This window comes from Choristoneura fumiferana, chromosome 6 (genome assembly GCF_025370935.1).
Source record: "Choristoneura fumiferana chromosome 6, NRCan_CFum_1, whole genome shotgun sequence".
In the NCBI taxonomy this organism is placed as follows: domain Eukaryota; kingdom Metazoa; phylum Arthropoda; class Insecta; order Lepidoptera; family Tortricidae; genus Choristoneura; species Choristoneura fumiferana.
The window spans coordinates 6,109,922-6,131,931 of NC_133477.1; the positions used below are offsets into that span (position 1 = coordinate 6,109,922).

The 22,010-nt window shown below is 42.2% G+C and overlaps 1 protein-coding gene across 1 annotated transcript; it reads left to right on the forward strand.

The window, feature by feature from the left end:
• The first annotated feature begins 503 nt into the window (after nucleotides 1–503).
• LOC141428912 (Fanconi anemia group I protein homolog) lies at nucleotides 504–20,675 on the forward strand. The gene is made up of 26 exons (XM_074088974.1): nucleotides 504–683; nucleotides 761–874; nucleotides 967–1,139; nucleotides 1,510–1,677; nucleotides 2,318–2,428; nucleotides 3,648–3,778; nucleotides 4,226–4,422; nucleotides 4,843–4,970; nucleotides 5,892–6,106; nucleotides 7,249–7,450; nucleotides 7,950–8,117; nucleotides 9,141–9,244; nucleotides 9,589–9,746; nucleotides 10,420–10,593; nucleotides 11,075–11,173; nucleotides 11,298–11,387; nucleotides 12,048–12,262; nucleotides 12,856–13,029; nucleotides 14,060–14,187; nucleotides 15,017–15,213; nucleotides 16,127–16,282; nucleotides 16,678–16,879; nucleotides 17,422–17,611; nucleotides 17,897–18,089; nucleotides 19,376–19,496; nucleotides 20,553–20,675. Exons 1-26 carry the CDS (start codon nucleotides 585–587, stop codon nucleotides 20,642–20,644), a joined length of 3,999 nt encoding a protein of 1,332 aa, XP_073945075.1. The 5' UTR covers nucleotides 504–584; the 3' UTR covers nucleotides 20,645–20,675.
• Nucleotides 20,676–22,010: the final 1,335 nt, after the last annotated feature.

The following is a 22,010-nucleotide window of genomic DNA, read 5'->3' on the forward strand; positions in this document are numbered from 1 at the left end:
ACATTAGTACCTCATTTCCAAATCCCACTAATCCCACTTCTAGAGATGAAGTTCAGTATACAGATAGTTTTAGTCCCTGAGAAGGACATAGGATAGTTTTTATCCCGTAAAATTGCAAAGTTCCCGCGGGATAGCGGTAAACGAATTTTGGTAACGGCTAGTGTTGTATATAATTGCTCTTATTTTTTTTATTTGAGTCTTGTGCTGCCTTTATTTTAAAGTGAGATAGTATCGAGGGCTGATTTAAGGAGGGGGAGGAGGGGCATGAGGGCAGAGCTCGTTGATGACAGCATTGACGGTATTTCCGAAAGCGCTAATTGATAGTATAAAAAAGTGTCATTTTTTTGACATCGAAATTAATTTGGGTCTATCGATATTGTTTGATAAGTTTCGATCGACTCGTATACGTACAACATTTTAACTGTCAACTGTCAGTACTGTACTATCAGACTAACCATTAAATAAGTTTCTCTATGGTACTACTACTAACTAACTATCTGTCGTCATTGTCGTTCATATTATTTTGGCGGGACGTCATTCATATTCCTTAGTTCGTTTGAGACTTTATTATTTCCGAAAACAAAATGGAAATAAATGAAATATTCGCAAATATCAAGGAACTAGGCCGAGTGAATAGTAAGCGAGTCGATTTACGGGAGTTTTGCAAGTTAAACATTGAACAGGTGGTATTTTGTTGTACTTTCATTTATGACAACAAACTCTGACTCGAAATCAAGTTTGAACACGTTTGTTTTTGCAGATATTGAAGTATTTGCCGCGGCGAATTTTGAATAGTGATGGATGCAAAATAGTGGACTGCCTACTAAACGGCTTATCAGAGAACAGTACTTCTTCGGCTAGATCCAAAATCAGAGTAGATACAGCGTTTGATATAGTTTTTTTTTTTTGTAATTTTTGTATCAACCCATATTTTGTCATTATACCTATGCAAAACATTGATTGCAGGTAGTTGATATAATCATCAAAACACTAAGAAAGGAGTCAACATCTCTTACCCACTGTGGAGATATAATAAGTAGACTTTGCCTTGAGTTTACAAGAGCTAATGTAGATGAGCTTGTCCGCTGGTGTAATGAAAGTGTGCAGTCTATTGTTGATAACAGAGATGTGAATATGATGTAAGTACTTTACTTATCCAATAGAAGTTTTTTTTTTATTCGACTGGATGGCAAACAATCAAGTGGGTCTTCTGATGGTAAGAGATCACCACAGCCCTTAAACATCTGCAACACCAGGGGTATTGCAGATGCGTTGCCAACCTAGAGGCCTAAGATGGGATACCTCAAGTGCCAGTAATTTCACAGGCTTAATTTAATCATTAGTTTAAAATCGGTTTAACACTGTATGAGGCAAGTGAACAAAAAAATTAAAGACACATCCAGCCTCCTATTCGGAGGGTTCAGAAAAGACCAAAAGTACTAAGTATATCTAAAATTTATTTTATTTATTTATTTATTTTATTATTTGTTTATTTGTGTTGTATTTCAGATGGAAAGACATATTGCCTGAGTGTTTGAATGCAATATCACCCACTGACAATGTCAAGCACTGCGGGACAGAGATGAGCAGTGGGGAGTACAAAGAGCAGTGTGTGCGGACTCTATGTCAGTGCAACTGGTCGGAGGGACAGCTTGTGCAGCTGGCTGCTATGTTTAAGTTAGTAGGCAGCAGTATTATGGTTGTGTAACAACTTGTTTTATTTATTATTATTGACCTGCCCTGGCTTCGCACGGGCAAAATAAAAAAAAATAGTTTTCTGGTAATAAATATAGCCTATGGCACTTTGGAATAATTGAGCTGGAAGCTGTGGTGGCCTGGAAGCTGTGGTGGTTCAAACCCCTGCTCGCACCTCTTGAGTTTTTCAAAATTCATGTACGGAATTACATTTGAAATTTACCACAAACTTTATGGTGAAGGAAAACTTAGTGAGGAAACCTGCACAAACCTGCGAAGCAATTCAATGGTATGGGTGAAGTTCCCAATCCACACTGGGCCTGCGTGGGAACTACGGTCCAAGCCCTCTCGTTCTGAGAGGAGGCCTATGCCCAGCAGTGGGACATATATAGGCTGGGATGGATGGTATGGCACTTTGGAATAATTGAGAATTCTAATAGGGAAAGAATTTTTTGAATCAGTCTAGAAGTTTTGAGTTAATTTGTAACAAACATCCAAAAATACAAAAATCCAAATCTTTCCTCTTTATAATATTAGTATAGATTTATCTGGCAAAAACATATAGGTGGCGTAACATTTTCATCAGGCAACCATTATGTACTAACAATATTGAATGTTTCAGTGACATGCAACTGTCGCGTAACGACCACAAGCAAGTGGTAAACAAGATCTGTACCTACATCATAGACTTCCCTCCGGATACCTTGCCGGCGTTGGTGCATCAGCTCCTCAAGTAAGAATCTAATTAAGACCTTGAAGTGTGTGTGTGTCATTTTTTCCCCTGTATGCCTGAAGGAGAGATGATTATAGAGCATATGTATGTTTGTATTTCAATTCTTTTTGTCCTCTGTAGCCTAAACTAGTGGACGGAATTCGCCATATATGATATCATCAGATTCATCAAATTAAGCATCAAAGAAAGTATGAAAAAAATTGTCAAACCAAAAACTTATTCAGGCAACCCATTCACACATTTCTTATAATATATAGGGTGTATACGGGGGTCGATCAAATGAAGACCAAAGGTAAGGGACCTCAGGAGCTACCAATCGACCCCCCTGTATGTTCAGCGATTTTCATTTGTTTCAGAGCTATGAGCATTTTAGTGAAAATTTCAGAAATGTCAGATTTCAGGTATAATTTCTTAGTGGCAGCTAAACTGTTCGACCTATGACCGTGTTTTTTTTTTCGGAATTAGTGAGATAGCGGGTCTAACAAATAACAATTCCATTTTAACTCATGTCATCATAATTTGAGTAGATTAAAAAAAAAATAAAGTTTCAAAGGTGATTTTTTTATTTTTACAAATTACTTTAAAAACTACCTTAGCTTATGAAGAATTGAGCCAGTAAAATATTTTTAGATACTCCCAAGGCATCACTTTAAAAATAATATGGAAAGGGCACTAGTAGTAAAATCGCTACGTAAAAGTAATTTTAAATGAGAAATGCAAACGGAAGATGATAGAAAAAAAAAGAAAATGGAAGAACAAAACACCAAAATAGCTTTTATTTTGAAAAAATAGTAATAAAAACATTAAATTACTAGAAAAACATTAGATGCCTTATTTTTTAACTACAGTAAGTTTTGACGACCGGATGGCCAAGTGGTTTGGGTCTTGGATGTTTAATATGTATTTAAGTATGTATTTATCTATACATATAAGTAATAAGTATGTTTATCCGTTGTCTTGCCTAGTATCCATAGTACAAGCTTTGCTTAGTTTGGGACTAGGTTAATAGGTGTCAAGTGTCCCATGAGATTTATTTATTTGATATTTATTTATGCCAAAAATCACGTCGATCCGTCGCTCTGTTTCGACGGACAAACATACAAACACACACACTTTCGCATTTATAATATTAAGTAGGGCCTACTTAGTAGGCAGTGGATTGTAGACACTGAATGCGTTAAACTGAAATCTGATTCAGTTGTGTTAATTTTTTTTTCAGACTGTGCCAGACCCACGACTTTGATATAGTGCTGTCACATCTCAGTCATTATTTTAGCGTCAGACTGTACAGCAAGCTGGAACCACCGCCGGGTGATTCCGAGTCCACTACTATGGATATTGATGATATTGGTGCGACATCAGAAAATTTTACTTTAGAGTTATTATATTTAATTTTAGTTTTCCCGTTAAGAATTATTTTACTTATAAATATTACCGCAAGAACGCATTGAAAAAAAAAGAAAAAAATAAGGCCGAACCCGGTAATCGAACTCGGGTTTTCGACAGTCCGGGCGTGTGCAGCAGGGCTACTATGAAACTCGAAACTCGAAGTTCGTGTCGTGCAGTCCCTCTCGCTCTCGTATTAAATAGTATAAGTGTCAGAAGGACCGCACGACACGAACTGCGAGTTTCGAGTTTCGTAGTAGCCCTGTTGTACCCCTACACTATTTACCTTCAAGCCTTCTTTTTTGGCAAAATTTCTTAACATGTTTTCGAGACAGTTCTGTTGTTGCAAATGTAGTAATTTTATTTTTATGATTCGGTGTAGTCTTATAAATAACCAAGGTAAACTTCTAGTCCCCCACAGTCCAGCAGAGCTGAGTCGTTGTCTGTCCACCTGCATCTACCACATAACAGAGGGCGTTATGGAGACCAAGCTTATCCGGAAGCTCCTGCGCGGTTGGCCTAAGACGCAGCTGCTGAGAGCCCCGTTTCTGCTGGACATAGCACTGGCTGTGTCCGACCAGGGAGACTGCAAGGCTGATTGTTTAGATGTACGTGACTAAAGCCCAACACACACAGACGACGGGTGCGGGTCGGTAGCGGGCCTATTTACATAGCGGTATATGGACGACATCACACCGACGGCGGGCGCGGGCCAGGCGCGGGACGGGTCGACACAAACAGCGCGCAGGATATCAATCAATAAGTAGATAAAGTAATTCCTCTTCCGTGTCCGACTCTTCCGACATCTTTAAACACACTACCTCTCGATAGCCGCTGCGGGCCCGTCGCCGGCCCGACCGTGAATACAACGAACCGTGCGGCTCAGGGCTCACGCGTCCGACCCGTGCCCGCCCTCTGTGTGCGATGCGCTATAAGCAACTGATATAATTTAGATAACTCTGAATTTACTCCTGGGCAACTCGGCTACGCTCTTAGGTAACGTATGCTGTTGATGATGTTGTTTGCAGGTGATAAGGGCGGCGATAGAGCAGCGCGAGTGTGACGAGCACTGGCGCGCGGCGAGCGCGTGGGCGCGCGCGGTGCTGCCGCCCGGCGTGCTCGTGCCCGGCGTGCTCAAAGTGCTCACCACGGAAAGGTCAGCGACCTGTAATGTTTTAATTTAACCCTTGGGATGGGACGCCTAGCGCCGTATTCGTATCAGTCCTGTCAGATGCCGGAGGGGTTTGCGTTTGCGTGTTTGTACCCGTCAGGCGCCTAGTCCCGGATATGTCCAATCTGCTTCGAATGACTGTGCTTCATCAAATTTATTATATCATACCTCGACGTTTCGACCACGTTACCACCTCCGCTGTCAGCGGGCTAGCTCTATATCGACTGACATATTTGACAACTCTTGAATTTAAATGAAATTTGATACGAGGATAGTTTGAAACCTTACGAAGGACATAGGATAGTTTTTATCTATCACACTTGGATTGTCTAACACACTTTGAATCACAACCGTTTTCATCACGTTCACCACTTCTTTCTGTCACATAGTATAAGAGGAGGACAGAAAGAGATGTGAATGCGATCGCGAACGCCAGCGCGTTAGACAATACGGCCTCTGATATTATTACAAAATGTAGACCTCTGTGAGAGCTCTATTGATATTTATAAAATAGAAAACCGGCCAAGTGCGAGTCGGACTCGCGCACGAAGGGTTCCGTACCATTATCTATACAGCATTCTGTGAATATTTCAAGTTTCTACCTATTGCCGTTATTAATATCGACCAAAAAACGACAAAAAATTCATGTTTGTTGCATGGGATTTAAATATTCATTTTATTCTGTTTTTAGTATTTGTTGTTTGTAGTGGCCACAGTTATACATAATCTGTGAAAATTTCAACTGTCTAACTATCACGGTTTATAGATACATCCTGTTGGTTGGTTGACAGACGGACGGACGGACGGACAGCGAAGTCTTAGTAATAGGGTTTCCGTTTTTACCCTTTGGGTACGGAACCCTAAAAATAAGTCAAATTCCGTATTGACCTGCGAATTCCCTTACAGTGCCAACCATCGCCAGCTGACGGTGCTCGGTCTGATCAGCTTAGCGTTTCTACTGCTGGCCGTACCGCGCAGCAAACCAATGGCCACGCAGTGCTGGTCCCACGGCAAGCTGATACTGGCGCGGCTCAGCAAGGCTCAGCCAGAGACCGCCGCGCACATACTGAGCCAGCTCGGGGACCGGCTGCACACAGCTTGCGAACAGCGCCAGTACGCGGGTGAGTGCGCCCGAGCCGCCAAGCTCAGGGGGCCCCTGGGACTCTAACTTACAAACTATAAATGACAAATCTGGAGTACGTCGAATTCGGAACACGACGAATACGGAACAAACGATTTTTAATATTTTAGTTGGGGCCCTAGTTTATTTTTTGCCCCAGGGCCTTTGGTTACCTAGCTACGCCCCTGGTGCGCCGGCTGGCAGAACCCGCGACGGCCGCTGATAGCCTGGTCCAGCCCGAGCCAGCCGCGTATTTAATTTTGGTATACATTTTGCGATAACACGATCGTGTTCACATTTTGGTCACCAGGGCTCACCAATTAGTTTCTTCACGGGTCCAGTTTTTTAAATAAAATTATCATCGCGGTCCGGTCGTCCGTTGTCGAATTGACGGCAACTAAGACAATTAAAGAGCGGGATACATTTTATTAAACTACGTCTCAGTAATACAGTACAAGTTACCGTTAACTTAAGGTCCGCACAAAATAGGTGACCGCCATTTGGTGACCCCTGACTAAGACTGGCCCATGTTTTTTTTAGGTGGTAAAATTTTTATAAGTCTTAGGCTGCGCCAGGCCACTCCTTTTAGAGGTCCCTTACTACCTAAATTATTACAAAGAAGAAAGGCTGGCCGATCAATGCGTTGGCGGGCAAATGGGCCAACTATCACCGACTCAACGGTCAACTATTTTACCGACACTGGGCGTCTCCGGCGTTACCAAAAAATATTACTTCCAACAAGATATTTCACGATTTAATAGGTTGAACTTACGTAGGATGGCATGTATTCATGTACACCATCTATTAAATTACATAAAAAAACATGTTTAGTTACAAAAATCTGCAATTGTTTGAAAAATGTCGCGGACAGATTAGTGTGGGTATAAAAGTTGATTGGCCCAAATACAACTGCTTTGGCCACTTGGTGGCCCCCGGGCCTGAGCTTGGCCAGCCTTGACCTAGACAGATGCCGCTCCACTTGCAACGACCCTAGCGCCCCCTACATTTTGAAGAGATGAACGGCTACGATTTATGAGTGCTAGCATTCTGGTACTTTGGCTACGTGGCTTCTATCCACAGTTTGATTAGTAGATGCTATGCGTCTCTGATCTGCGCCGCCTAATTAATGTTTTATATTTACAGATTGCCTCTTCGTCCTTTGCAAACTGACACCAGTATCGGTCGAGAGATGCTCCCAGCTAAGCACTATACTGGAAAACTGCAAGCCTTCAGTGGACTTTAAGAGCGCGGCGGTGGTGCTGGAAGCTGTGTATCCGCTGATTAACTTCAGTATAAGAACGAGGGACACTTTGTTCATGGTGTGCCGAAAGGGGCTATATTCCAGGTATTGTCTAATTTTCTTGGCAAACAGTGGATGTGCGAGGATGGAGACGGACCAGAAACCCTTTCTAAGTCGTATAAAAATCTCAAGTGGTTTGAGAACCAGATTATGAAGCTTGAGGACCCGGGTTCGATCTCTGGTCGGGGCAGGAATTAAATGAATAATTATGAACGTTTGCTCCTGAGTTTCGAACGTTTACTACGCATTTTAGTACGTATTTATAGATAAATATAATGTTTATCCGTTTCAGTACAGTCAAGGAATTTAATTCATGGGCCACCATGGAACCTTTTCAAAGGAAAAGTTATTACGACTTTCCTTGTTAATTAATGCGATGTCACTATGACGTTTACTGTGAAATGGTTCCATGGTGGCCAATGAATTAAACGCCTTGACCGTACCTACAAGCGAAGCTTTGCTTTGTTTGCGCCTAGGTCAATTGGTCCCATGATATTTATTTATTTATTTATTTAAGGAGAACCAACAGCATTTATATTCCCAGGGATTCCGCTCACCGCTGCCTCGCGCTCTGCGGCTTCTTGACCGTGCTACGCCACGTCAAGGTGTCAGGAACATTCAGCAGCAGCCAGAGTGCGAGCAGCGAGCAGAACAGCCACGCTTCCTATCTCACCCAACTCACTATTGTTCACGCCACGCAGAACGGTACCGCGTGAGTAGCTTCCTCACACCATAGGAAAGGGTGCTGGGCCGGGATTAGCCATCAAGGCGGCCCGGGCACGTCATGCTTTAGGCGCCCTTTTAAATACGTCAAGCGACAGCCAGAACGTGTTTGTTTTACACATAGAAAACTCATACTCACTCCTACGAGATAAGTCTATAAAAGTTAAGACGCCGACTCTAGATTTGTTTGCCATCAAGAACGAATTGACAAAACGACGCGCCAGTCAAGTAGCGGGCGCAACAGTTAATTTATTTATAATTTTACTTTTACCGTATATTACCTTCAAACAGTTGGTGGTCCATGGCAAGACAGAAATTTTGTCAAGAGGTCCCCCTGACCAAAAGGTTAAGAACCGCTGGTTTAAATCAATAAAATAGGTATTGAAATTAAGTGTGATTAAGTTGAGCTGGTGCGCGCGGCGCCCTGTAGTACCTGGCACCCCGGGCAGCCGCCAGCAGAAAATGCTGTTGTCTAGGATTAAAATATTAAATTGTTAAATCTGGGTTAGGAATTACATTTTCATCAGAATTCCTCGTAAATAGCGCACTAACAGGCACATTATACACAAGTATGTATACAATAAGTTTTTGCTAAAATTTTCATTTTTAATACAAGCTTTTTCTGCCGACTGTACTTTTTGTTGACTGTACTTGCATTGCCACCCAAACTACATTTGCATACCAAATTTCAAGTCGATGCCATTAACCGTTGAAGAGTTCCGTCCTGCGGAGACAATCCTGGCCGGACCACCAGGATGTGACTACCAGATTATTGTATTGTCACGCAATTTACATAAGTATACCAAATTTCAAGTCAATCCAACTACTGGTAGTTGGTCGTAGTTAACTTGCAAGATTTGATTACTGACAGACAGACAGATAGACAACGGGACAGGTGAAGAAACTAAATAAAAGCTTGTTAAAAGCCTGTTTGCACCATGTATATCAATGCCAGAGGTCATCTCCAGTTTTCGTTTGATCCATTTTAAATCAAGTGCGTGATCAATTTCAGAGCGGCGTCAGGCGTACGGAACGAGGCGGTGTGTATGGAAGTTGTGTCGGTCATGCGGCGCTGCCTCGCACAAGATGTGGCTGTCAAACAACTGCTTTATACCAGTAAGTGCCAACGCGTGTGATTTTGTACGAGAGGCATAAAAGTTTAATGTCGCAATATTAGTGCTGCACTTTCTATTTTGACAATCACTTAATTTTGGACGAAAACTTGTAAAATGGTTTAGAGGTATGTAACACGAAGCTCCTTGAACATCGGCTGCGGTTCCGCGGCTGGTTAAAAAATATGAGTTTATAGTACATTGTGTCTTAAGGGCGGTAAATAAGGAATTACGAACGAGAGTCTATTAGAAGCCCGAAGTCGAAGACTGATTGCTTTAATGAGTCGATGTTCGTAATTCTAGTACCGCCCGTGCGAATGTAATTGATTTTTGATGATTTTTTCACAGAACTGTACGATTGCGTGAAAGAGAAAGCGGTGCTTCACGAGTGTATACTGGAGTTCATATACGAACACCTGTCCAAATACCTGCCTGAGCAGGACGATCAAGGGTGTTTATTGTGGGACAAGTGCGTGCAGGTCACCGGGGCCACTGCCATTTTAGTCGTAAGTCCAAAACAATTGTTTTTGCCCAACAGGCGAAAATGACCGGGAGCAATCATCCGCGAGTAAAAAAAAAACCTTAAAATTATAAGAGAACAAAACGTCCTTTGCGTATTATACCACTGTTATCCGACTGCGTCAGTAGCAGGTTCATTATGTTCTGTATTTATATTACAAAGTAGCTTTTTCCCGCGGCTTCGCCCGTGTGGAATTCGGTTATCGCGCGCTGTTCCCTCGGAAACTGCATTTTTCCGGGATAAAATAAGTAGCCTATGTCACTCTCTGGCCCATAAACTATCTCTATGCTAAAAATCACGTCGATCCGTCGCTCCGTTTCGACGTGAAAGACGGACAAACATACAAACACACACTTTTGCATTTATAATATTAAGTATGGATATAAATTAAAGTAACTACGAGTACCTTATGAACGCAACGAAGGCTAGTGTGTGTGTGTGTGTGTGTGTGTGTGTAGTTACCAATATTAATTTATGTCACGTACCACTGTAGAACCTACTTTTCATAATCAATTTCGCTATGATTTCTTTGGGAGATGGGATATCAACATGACATTAGTAATACAAAGGTATCGTCTGATACGTAATTCAGTTTACTCGGTTGTACGCATAGTATATACGAAAACTTTTCATGTAATTAATATAAAACTATTAACCAGGAACCAATCGCCCACCTGCTGTATGTGACTGCCCAATTCCTCCAAGAAGAGGAAGAGGAGCTTGAAGATATCCTGGCGAGCCAGCCGACTGACGGTGGCGCCAATCTACGCAGCAAGCTGACCACTGTCATGGCACAGCTGAGCGAGAACGAGAGGCTCGGCCAGATTGATATGGTGAGACACGCATGCATGAACCAATAGAAACGCTTCATATACTTATCTTACTGTTTCCAACAGAGCGGTGTGGTGTGAGGATAGCATAGGTAAATGAAGAGTTTCTATTGGTTCGTGAAAAACATATTCCTCGCAACTCATCCTCGCACATCTCTGGTGGAAACGGAGCCTTAGTCTCCTGCGGCCCACTGTACAATAAAATGACATCGAAATTTAAAACTTAATGTCTCCTAGATAAAGTTGGTTTTATTTTTTTGTAAATTTGAATGATACAGAGAAAATTACACTTTATTCTTTTTTCAAAAGATATAAGTTCTATTGCTAACAATATGTACTAGTATTATCACTTTGAACCCCAGGAGGTTAGTCTAGTAGTATACTGAGCGGCAAAAAATCTGGTCCTCAAATTTATGCAGTATATATCAAATTAGTATGACATTTTCTTTCTTAAGTGTATAATATTATTATTTTTGGTCTATAGGAGGATCCAGGGCTCTCAGATTTGACTCCAGAGTCCAAAGCGAAAAGCCTCAAGGTGCAACAGATATTGTCCTGCTATGAATCCCTCATAGCCTATCAGGTAAGATTTTATAAAACGAAAAAGAATTTCACATCGCCGAAAGACATTCTTCGCCGCAGAGTGTAATCTGTTATTTTTTTTCTTTTTGATATTGAGTTAAAATATCATTTTATTTGTTATTAAGGTGATGCGCTGGGACAGAAGAAATTCCCGCGCTGCTACCACAGTGCTTAAGTTGTTTAAGGGTTATACAGAACTGTTGGAACAGACCAAGGTAAATATATAAAAAAAATAAGCTATAGGTGAAAAACTTAAGTAAATGACCTGTTGTACATAACAATATGTTGTGCACAGAATTGCTGTGGGACTTAAGGCATTTTTTTTCTAAGGATTTTGTGTTTTGCACGGAATTTCCCTAAGTATTTAAGTAATTTCTCGAATATATGAACATCTACTTTATTTATACATGTTTACTAAGTAAATGACTTACATTTTTCACGAGCCTAAATGCAATTGCCAAGAAAATATGACATATAAAATTTGTCCAAAATCAATTAAATTAACCCTTAAAAAAGGTAGAGGCGATATAGCATTGCATTGACTTGGAAATTCAACATTATTGTTTTAGTAATAAGTTACAATATCCATTGTAATTATTGAAAATACTACTAGCTTTAGAAATATCCTTTGTCAGGTATGTATTCGATAGTTGCTTTTGATTCTTTGGTAGTATGCTTCAGGCCTATTAATGAAGTTAATATTGTAGTTCCTTACATATACTGAGCGGTGAAAAATCTGGCCCTCAAATGTATGCAGTCATCAGTAATTTTATATGTAGAGTGGGCCAAATTTTGTGCCGCTGAGTATATTTTAAAAGTACTGCACAGTAGACTCATTGATAATAGATATACCATTCGTTTTTTTATCTCTTTAGGCGGCACCAAAATTAGGCAAAAAGGGCAGCAAGTCATCTTTAAACGACACCAGAGACACAACAAAAACGCAGAAGAGCCAGAAATCGCAGAAAGACAAAGAGAAAGGGCCGCTCAAAGTGTCCAGCCTGACCAAAGACCGCGGGTCGCCGTTCAAGCCCTTACCATGTGTATGGGACCTCACGTTCTGTTTACGAATTATTGAATTACTTTACAGGTAAGATTGGCTTTATAAAACTGTTGAATTATAATCTCTTATTAGCTGCTACGGAAATACTGCTAGTGAGGAAATAAGTAGAACACTCACTGACATAGCCAAGCGAATTAGCTGTTTGTTGTGGCAATGGCCAGGCCACGGACCACGGCACGGACATTTAAAAATCGGTCAAATGCGAGTTAGACTCGTACATGAAGGTTTCTTTACCTCCGTACAATGTTTTAAAAACAGTTCAGTAACAAGTTTTTGTCAAAAATTCTAATGCGAGCTTTTTTGCTGACTGTACTTTTTGCCCCTGGTTCCCAAAGTATTCGTCAAACGAATCAACTAGCCCCTAGCAACTGTCGGCTGTCACCTTGCACGCCTAGCAACGAATAACAATGCCTAGCAACAAAAAAAACGCGCTTCTTGTTTGGCGACCCCCTTTATTTTATTTTTAGCATTTGTTGTTATAGCGGTCACAGTAGAGGAGAGGTCAAGACAGCCCTGTGACAGACGGACTGACAGACAGACAGCGGAGTCTCAATAATAGGGTCCCGTTGGCATCCTTTGGGTACGGAACTCTAAAAAGCATCATTATTTATTTATCTCAGCGAGGAAGTACCCTGGTGCAGCAGCGAGCAACGCAACCGCGTGCGCAGTTCGCGCGAGTTCCACCACTGGGCTCTGCGTTGTGTGCGCTCTGTCGTCGCCGCTCAGACTGACAAGCACGCCGCCAAACAAGTGGTGCCTGTAGCGGCTGTTATCTACAACCGCTGCATTTGCAGGTTAGTGAATATACTCGTTAGCAACAGCCAGCTCGATCAAGGTAGAGCCAGATTGTCTGCATCGCTTCCACGCCTTTCAGAATGCGCCATCATAGCATAGTAAAAGACGAGAAGTATGTAAACTCCGACCCTTTAGGAAAATGTCGTTTCTATTTTAGATTAATTACCTACCGGCAAATAATTTTAGTACGAAAGTTAACTTAAAATTGTCTCATGTCTGTGTCTAGACAAACAAGATTCTATGCCTCTGTATTATTATTACCAAATTTAAAAATATTATTTATAAATTCGCCGGAGTGTGGCGACTGTGTACATACTACTCATGTTTACCTACACATAATTCTATAACTATATTGTTTATAGGTAGGCAGGTATCTATTATTTTTCATATGTCCCTGCACGAAACTATTACACTACACTTATATACTACTAATTTACAACTATACCTAATACAAAAAAATACGTAAGTACGTATACAAAACGTACATTACGATCATCTCGCGAAGCGAGCGCAAGACGAACGAGCTAAAATCAAAACCTACAGCACCGACGGCAGCGCAGACTAAAGAAAACTTAATCCTCCTTAAATTATCAGTGTGTGCGGTGGGTGCGTGCGTGCTGGCGCCAACCGGCGCGCACACATTTAAGCCGCGCGATGTACTTTTGTTTGTAGTGAACTTACTTCTCCTCTTTGACTATGATCATAGTTTTATTTTGCACTGAAAACTGGAAAATGGCGACCTTTGCCATCTGGCGCCTAGCTAGAGCGACCGCTTCTCTGCTCTACCCTGGGGCCGGCGCTGCTAACACCAGTCGGTGAACACTTTTATGTACAACCAACGCAGCAGCGTGCGTATTTAGCACGCGTTTCTCCATTTGGTTTTGCCCTAATGTCACTGAGCAGACTGGTTAACACAGCGAAACAAGTGGTGCATGTAATAGCTGTTTCTATAGGTTTTCTCACGATAATTTCCTTTCCCATAAAGCTCATGGTAAATTTTCTTATTAAAATGTTTTCTTTTTCTATTAGATTTCAAGATATGTGTGACTTCGATGACACGACGACCCTGGCTTGTGTGGAGTTATTCAAGGAGTGCCTGTCTGTGATATTCTCTCCTAACAACACTATGAAAGTTGATGGCTTGCTATCTACAATAAGTAAGTAAAAATAAATAAATAAATAAATATCACGGGACAATTCACACCAATTGACCTAGTCCCAAAGTAAGCTTAGCAAAACTTGTGTTATGGGTACTAAGCAACGGATAAATTTAATTATATAGATAGATACATAATTAAATACACCCAAGACCCGAGAACAAACATTCGTATTTTTCATACAAATATCTGCCCCGACACGGGAATCGAACCCGGGACCTCAAGCTTCGTAGTCAGGTTCTCTAACCACTAGGCCATCTGGTCGTCTAATAACATTATACAAAGGGTTTCGAAAACCCCGCTTGCATTATTTCATCTTCTACACCTACGAATTTTGGTAAATCAATCCAACCAATAGGTCTCAATTCAATTACAATTGGTTAGTAAATCAATTTTGGTGTTGCATCAATCAATATTGCCTAACCTACTACAACAATACGTATGTGATCTATAAACGACCATGGATTTCCTATTCACACAAACACGGGCCGCCCGTATATTTCAATACTTACTACGACAACAATACTTGTAAGGGCCGCTACCGAGTTCCGGAGGGCTCCTTGTTGAGGTTGTTGGAGATAAGTTAAAGTTATGACTCTTTAGTAATTTATTGATATTTATACGTTTAAGGTAACAAGCTAGTATATTGAGACCGTGTATCTTTTAAGTTTGTTTTAAGAGTGTGAGAGTAAGCGTTAATATTAGTATATACTAGTGCGGTCTTAGGTAAAAGTGCTGTTGTCGGCGCTGCGACGTATAAATAAAGTAGGGCGCGACTCTAATCTAAAAAGTGTTGTGCGTTATTGAACCGTACAAATACTTTTCCCAGCAAATCTTATTGAAACTGAAGAATCAACATGCATAGCTGCGATACTGGAGCAAACACACACAGCACTAATGCAAATAGAGGCGGAAAGTGTCGAAGAAGAGAGAGACTTGGTGGTCAAGAAATTGGTCGCAGCGCTCGGGCAAGTGGTGACTGTGCTGTTGGAGGCGCCGACGTTGCCCTGCGAGAGATATACTGCGGTAAGTTAGATAAATAAACATCTGATGACTGTTAAAATCATTTGAGCTACTTCCAGAGTAAAGAAAGCCTGTGTTATGGGTAGCAGTGGTGAAGCGGCCATGACATATTCTCATCGGCCGGCTTGCCTTATACAAAAAAGAAAGATAAAATAGGACAACATGAAATAAGGATTTAAGAAAACTAAAAGACTATTTAGACTATTTAGTCAAGTAAGATACTTTTAATAGGAATACCTGTGTTTTTGTTTTTAAGGAGTCAAGTATGTAGCATGTTGTTTTTAAATAACCATTTTAACAGTAATATGCATTATTCATATTTGAAAAGTACACTTTTGGCGGTGACTTAAAACATTTCAACTGCACACGATTGAACTGTTTAAGCCGGTGTTGCCATACAAATTAATATTTGTTTTATTTTATTTTGAATTTTTATTTTAAGTTAGTTTTTAGATAAGGTCCTCACTGAAAATCAGCGCCACGGCTTGCCGTGGCATTATGCTGAGTGGGGACCTGTTTAGCGTCATGTATGTCTTTATTTGTTCTATGTTTGTTCCTATGTTTGTTTTTATGGCGTTAAATAAATGTATTTTCTTTCTTTCTTTCTTTTAAAAGCGGCAATTGCTTGGGCTTTACCACGGACAAATCTGACGTTACGCCACCAATGGGTAGTGTTTCTTGGCAGAGATATAATTATATCAGAAGTCTGAAGGCATGGTGTTGCACTTGTCCGATAAATCGCATTTTTTCCGCAATTAAATGAGGATCTGGAGTCTCTAAATGCACCAGAGGATGCTCAAACGAGAATCACGTGTACTTCAATTCAGTTCCGGCTTAACTTAGCTACCACGTACAGGCGTTCATACTAATCTGTATACACACATTAACTGAAGGAATTCAAAACCTTCTTTCCCAGGTTATACTTAAGCTGGAAGACTACGTCCGCTCTAGTAAGCAGGAGTGTCTGTCCCTCGTGCCGCCGCTTTTGACGGCGAGCTGCCGGCAGCAGCAGGACGCGCCGCTGCTGGATGGCTTGCTGGACAAGTTGGCCAGCGCGCTGGGCAGGATCGACGTGAGTATAGCCGCGCTGGACGCTCCATCGGCACAGGGTTTCCTTACTAGTTCGAATGGAACCGCAAAGTTGGATAAACTGAAGTTTTAGATAGTTTCCTACCAAGGCTGACCGTTTCAACTGGCGGTAGGCGAGAACGATCGCTTCCGAACTTGCATGAACAGGGTCACCGAGTAGAGTGACTTATTCGCAAAATGACCACACGGTTCATAGGCCACATCGTGAAATGGCCGTGTCGCAAAATGTCTACATCTCTCGTAGTCAACATTTATTGTGCGTGCGTGCGTGCGTGCGTGCGTGTGTGCCTGTGTGCCTGTCGTACTAGTTGCCCATTCATTACGTTCCGCCCCTCGTGTTTTAGTCTACAGTATAATAAGCATTGTATCTCGTATCAGGAGGAAGACACGTCAGCTGGAGGCGAGGAGCCGGACACGTTCCCGGCCGTAGACTGTCGCACGGGCCACGCGGTGCTCCTCCAGGTGTGCGGGCACCTGGAGGCGCGGTACAAGTGCGCGGAGCATCTGCTGCTGCGGGCCAAGGACCTCGGCGCCGCGCTGCCGCTCGCCGCGCACGCGCACCACCAGAGGATAGACCGGGGTGAGGCGACAGGCCAGCTGCACTAGCGAGCTGTGACTGTAACCGAACATATACGTACGCGCAGGTAGCGTAACTTTGGTGCGGGTGACGTCATTATGACGTGAAGTCGACGTGTTGTGTTTCGGCGTGGAGAGTAAGAAAGCCGGTGAAATTACTGGCACGTGAGGCATCCCATCTTAGGCCTCTAGGTTGGCAACGCGTCTGCAATACCCCTGGTGTTGCAGATGTTTATGGGCGGTGGTGATCTCTTACCATCAGGAGACCCATTTGCTCGTTTTCCATCCAGTCAAATAAAAAAATAATAATAAAAAAAAGTCACAAATAGATTGATTTTAAAACAAAATTACAACACTGCAATGAGTACATTGTGTCTAAAGGGCGGTAAATAAGGAATTACGAACGAGAGAGTATTAGAATTACGAGATTTCTTTCTGAGGTAAGCAATAGGCGGCCTTATCGCTTCAGAGCGATCTCTTCCAGGCAACCTTTACCATCACCATGTACTATTACTTACTTAAATTTCAATTGTTTTTTGGGCACAGAACTAAAGGAGCTTTACAAGAGTATAGTGATCCAGCTGTGCCAGCTGACGACGTGGACGAGCCGCGCGGCCAAGCTGCGGTGCTGCGTGGGCGGCGGCAGCGCGCGCGTGCTGCACGCCTGCGCGCGACTGTACTCGCTGCTGGTCGCGCTCGCGCGCCTGCTGCCGCCGACTGTACTGCCCGTCGTGCGGTAAGCTCGATTTGCAGCTCCCCGTACCCTATAAACGCAATTCGGCCAAGCTTGGTGAGGACGAGAGTATTAGAGACATTTTCAAATTATTCCTACGTATTTGTCGCACATCGAACAAAAACTCGTTCATTGTAGTTTCTCGGGTAACTTCGCCGGATGCCTTTGCATGGAATTTCGACGGATAGTAACGTCAGAACTTTAAGGAAAAACTGTTCATATAATTGAATTGCAATGCAACACTTCTCATAGCTATAACCATTCTAACGACCCTTTCTACCCGTCCAGTTTGGAGCGCCTGCTAAAGCTATGCGGCAAAAAGTTTTCCACGGTGATTGACAATTTGGTGACTTATCTCGAGGCGTCGCAGGAGCACCAGAAGGCGCGCAAAGTTCTCAGCGACACTAAGCTCATACCGCGGCTCGTGTTCGAGGCCGAACAGTTCAACAAGCAAGTTGTGCTGCTAGCCGCCAAAGCCAAAGTAAGCATCAGCGTCCGACGTAAGGGCCTACGCTAGCTGACGGTTACCTGCACCCGTACCAGTTAGCATAGGCCCTAAAGCCCAGTGTAGACCTGCAAGAAAAATCGTGCAAGTTGTATTGCGTTGCGGCGCTCGATTGACCACTACAAACTCGTTGGTATTACGGCCTCACAGTGTAATGCAAGTTGCACGATTTTTCTTGCAGGTCTAAACCAGTCTTTAGAGGCGTAGCAAAAGTTAATTCTGATCGCTTCAGACCAATATTAGACGCGAGTGTTTTTGAGGGTACCTACCGTAAACTGCTTCAATTTTGCCTTCTGGCCCCAACATTGCCTGATTTGATTAAGAGTCGATAACTTAGCACTCTTATAGGTTTTAAACTTTTATCTACACGGAAACCTAAAGGGTGCTAAGTTATCGACTCTAAATCGAATCAGGCAATGTTGGGGCCAGAGAGCAAAGTTGAAGCAGTTTACGGTACCCCTCAGAAATTCTGACAGGTTTTGATTTATCTTGTATAAATACTCAGCGGCACAAAGTTTGGCCCACTATATACAAAATTACCTTATACTGCATACATTTGAGGACCAGATTTTTTGCCGCTCATTATATGTTTAATTGTTTACCAATTCAATTCTATATATTTATCTATTTCTCCGACTCGGCTGGGCAGCGTTCGGGAGGCTTCGCAGTGTCTTTTCATCCAAATTACCGCAGTGTTTGAAGTCAAAAGTCTTTGACCAGTGTGTGTTGCCAGTGATGACATACGGATCTGAGACGTGGGCGCTAACGATGGGCCTCATGAGGAAGCTCAAAGTTTCTCTGTGGGATAGAATTAGAAATGATGATATCCGCAGTAGAACTAAGGTTACCGACATAGCTCGAAGTATTGCGAAACTGAAGTGGCAATGGGCGGGGCACATTGCTCGCAGGACTGATGGCCGATGGGGTCAAAAGGTTCTCGAATGGCGTCCGCGGACCGGGAGACGAGCTGTCGGTAGACCTCCAACAAGATGGAGCGACGACCTGGTTAAGATCGCGGGATCGTGGTGGATGCGAAAAGCACAAGACCGGTCTGAGTGGAGAGCCTTGGGGGAGGCCTATGTCCAGCAGTGGACGTCTTTCGGCTGACATGATGATGATGATGATGATCTATTTCTCTGATAATCTGGTTTTCAGGGCGGAAATCAAGTGTGTTTTGTTAAGAGTCTTGTCTTGTTTGTTATTGTTTAATAGTGTCAACATTTCTTTCACGAACTGGTTCTCATAAATTGTTATAATCGCAGGTAAACCTGCAACAATACTTGGCGCTGGGTACGGCGCGAGACTTCCGGATACGCGGTCCGGTCATAGAGGAAATGCTTAAGGACCAGGACCCCGACATAGCTGACAGCACTGTTGATAACGGTCAGTATACCTAGTGCCATCCACGAAGACGCGTGATTTTGTCAAAATTAGACATTAATGACAATGTAATAAGAATCGCGGCACGCATAATCGCATACTAATTTACAGTCGAACCATTTGCTTCTTAGAGTCTAAGCGGATTTTTTTTTTGTTATTATGTATTGAAATAACCAGTTTTTTTTTTTACCCACCGTACAACGTTAAGTGTCATTCATAATGAACTCCCTTGCAAGGGCGTCGCCAAGGGGGGGGCAGGGAGGGGCAGCTGCCCCCCCTACCCGCCCTCCTAGAGATTAAAAAAAAGTCCTAAGTACTAAAGTTTGTGCTCTCGACTATCAACTTGCCCAGCTCGGCTGGCGACGTCCTTGCTCCCTTGTCAAGCATTGTGATGTCACTATGACTTTTTCTACGAAGGTTTTCACAGGGGGTCACGATCCAGTTGGTTCGATAGTACCTGGGTGAATATTCGAGCGTTTTGACCGGTCGGTTAAACGTCATTACCATTCCCACATTTATTAGCACAACGGAATGACAAGTCGCAAGAGTTTTAAGCATCTACCATGGTTCACTAATGTTTCGCAACTAACGTTTGGCAACCTGATTCACTTATTTTTGATGATTCACATTTCGTAACTGTTTAATATTTCTGAAACTGTAAATATTTCAGGATTTTTATAAAACTAACCTAACCTAACCTAAAGTGTTCTACACACGACACGATGGCCCTGAAACAAATCCTGAAATATTAACAGTTCAAGAGTTTGCTAAATGAAAAGTTGCGAAATGAATCAGGTTGCCAAAGGTTAGTTGCGAAACATTAAGCCTTCATCCGCCCTTCTCATAAATTAGTCTGTGTTAAATCAAAGTGTAAACCGTCTATAATGTGTTTACATCTTGAATCAAAAATTTCATTGGAAAACCTTTACGGGTAGTTGAAGCTAACATAAGAAAAAACCAACTGGGGAAATATTTCGGAATGTTTTTAAACGTTGCATTGCGTTTAGATATCAATTTCGTACTTACTAACACCAGAATCACTTTTCTGTGTCCTTCTAGACGACGAGGCCCCAGAAGAGAACCTGTCGCCAGCAGAGAGCGACCAAGAAGACAGCGACGCCGAGCCTTCCAAGAAAAAACGGCGCTCATAATACGTTTATCAATAAAATGATTCACTCGAAACTAATTACGTTGTCACTTTTTCCAATGAAACTATGAGTAACCTACTTATCAGAAAAGTCTATGCTAATCAAAGCTAATCTTCAAGTACTCTATTAGACAGCTGGCATGACAATACAATACTGCTGTTGGTCAACTGTATTCGAAAATTATATAAAAATTATTCAATAATTTCTTAGCTTAGTAACAATATACCTACTTCCAAATGTTATGTAGAATCAGGAATAAATAAATAATAATAGCCCCATTTGGACTATGCGAGAACTTGCATGCAAGTGTCACTATATTGCGGTATTTGTTTGACCAATACGGTATTTGACTATTTTGTATATGTTTTATAAATTAAAACTACACAATGCCTGTTATCGAATAGAAAAACAATTTTTATTTACAAATAAAGTTATAAAGGTTTGGAATTCAAGATTAGACAGAGAAAGATATACAGGCATGTGACGTCACACGCCAGTACCGCCATACTTGCTGCATAGAGAAAAGCGTTTGAGAAAGAGACAGGTATATAGATTTTTCAAAAAATCACTATAAATCCAATTTTCAACCGATTTAAATTTTCTCTTCGCTAAACACTATCTGTATATCCGTATTTTCATAATAATATTAAGATATGGCAAAATCAGGAGTTGTCAAATACCGTATTGCAATTTTTGTTTGCAATTGCGTACGTGGGACGACCGATTGGTCGCCCCCCGGTTGGGCGACCCAGGTACCGCTGGGAGGAGTGTCCAGGCGGATCTCTGCGACGTCTCCAAGTCGACGACTGGCAAGAGGCTGCGCACGATCGGGACAGATGGCATGCTCTCGTTTCGGAGGCCAAGACCCTCTTTGGGTCCCTGAGCCAAATTAGTTAGTTTGATCAATTGTCCCTCAAAAGTCTGCGATGTAGTGCAACGTGAATGCAAGTCCTTGAATGGTCTAAAGCCGGTCGCCGGTTTTTAAAGTACCCTATGCTGCTTAGGCTGTACAGGACCCCTACTTTATATGACTGATATCCGATATATAGGGTATCGGTACCTACACGTACGCGACGTTAGGAATATTGTGCTGAACTGAAAAACATACCAGATTAATTACTCACGTGTTAATTATAGGATACGTAAGAGTCTGACAGCTTCGGTTCCATCCAACATCCTTATTCATCGAGTTAACGGTCTACAGCGAGCTTCATTGTATCAGAGTATACTTAAAAGCAGTAACCATAACTGAGGCCATAATGTCTAATGTTTCTGACGCTCGCGACCGCAATCAAATGACAGTATTTGTATGCGAAATCTCGAGCGCCAGAAACGTTAGCAATACGGCCTCTGGTCGCACTAACTTAAT

Coding starts and splice junctions, on each gene's coding strand:
- LOC141428912 (XM_074088974.1), top strand. CDS start 585: ATGGAAATAAATGAAATATTCGCAAATATCAAGGAACTAGGCCGAGTG. Junction 684..760: donor GCAAGTTAAACATTGAACAG/GTGGTATTTTGT, acceptor TTGTTTTTGCAG/ATATTGAAGTATTTGCCGCG. Junction 4,423..4,842: donor GCAAGGCTGATTGTTTAGAT/GTACGTGACTAA, acceptor TGTTGTTTGCAG/GTGATAAGGGCGGCGATAGA.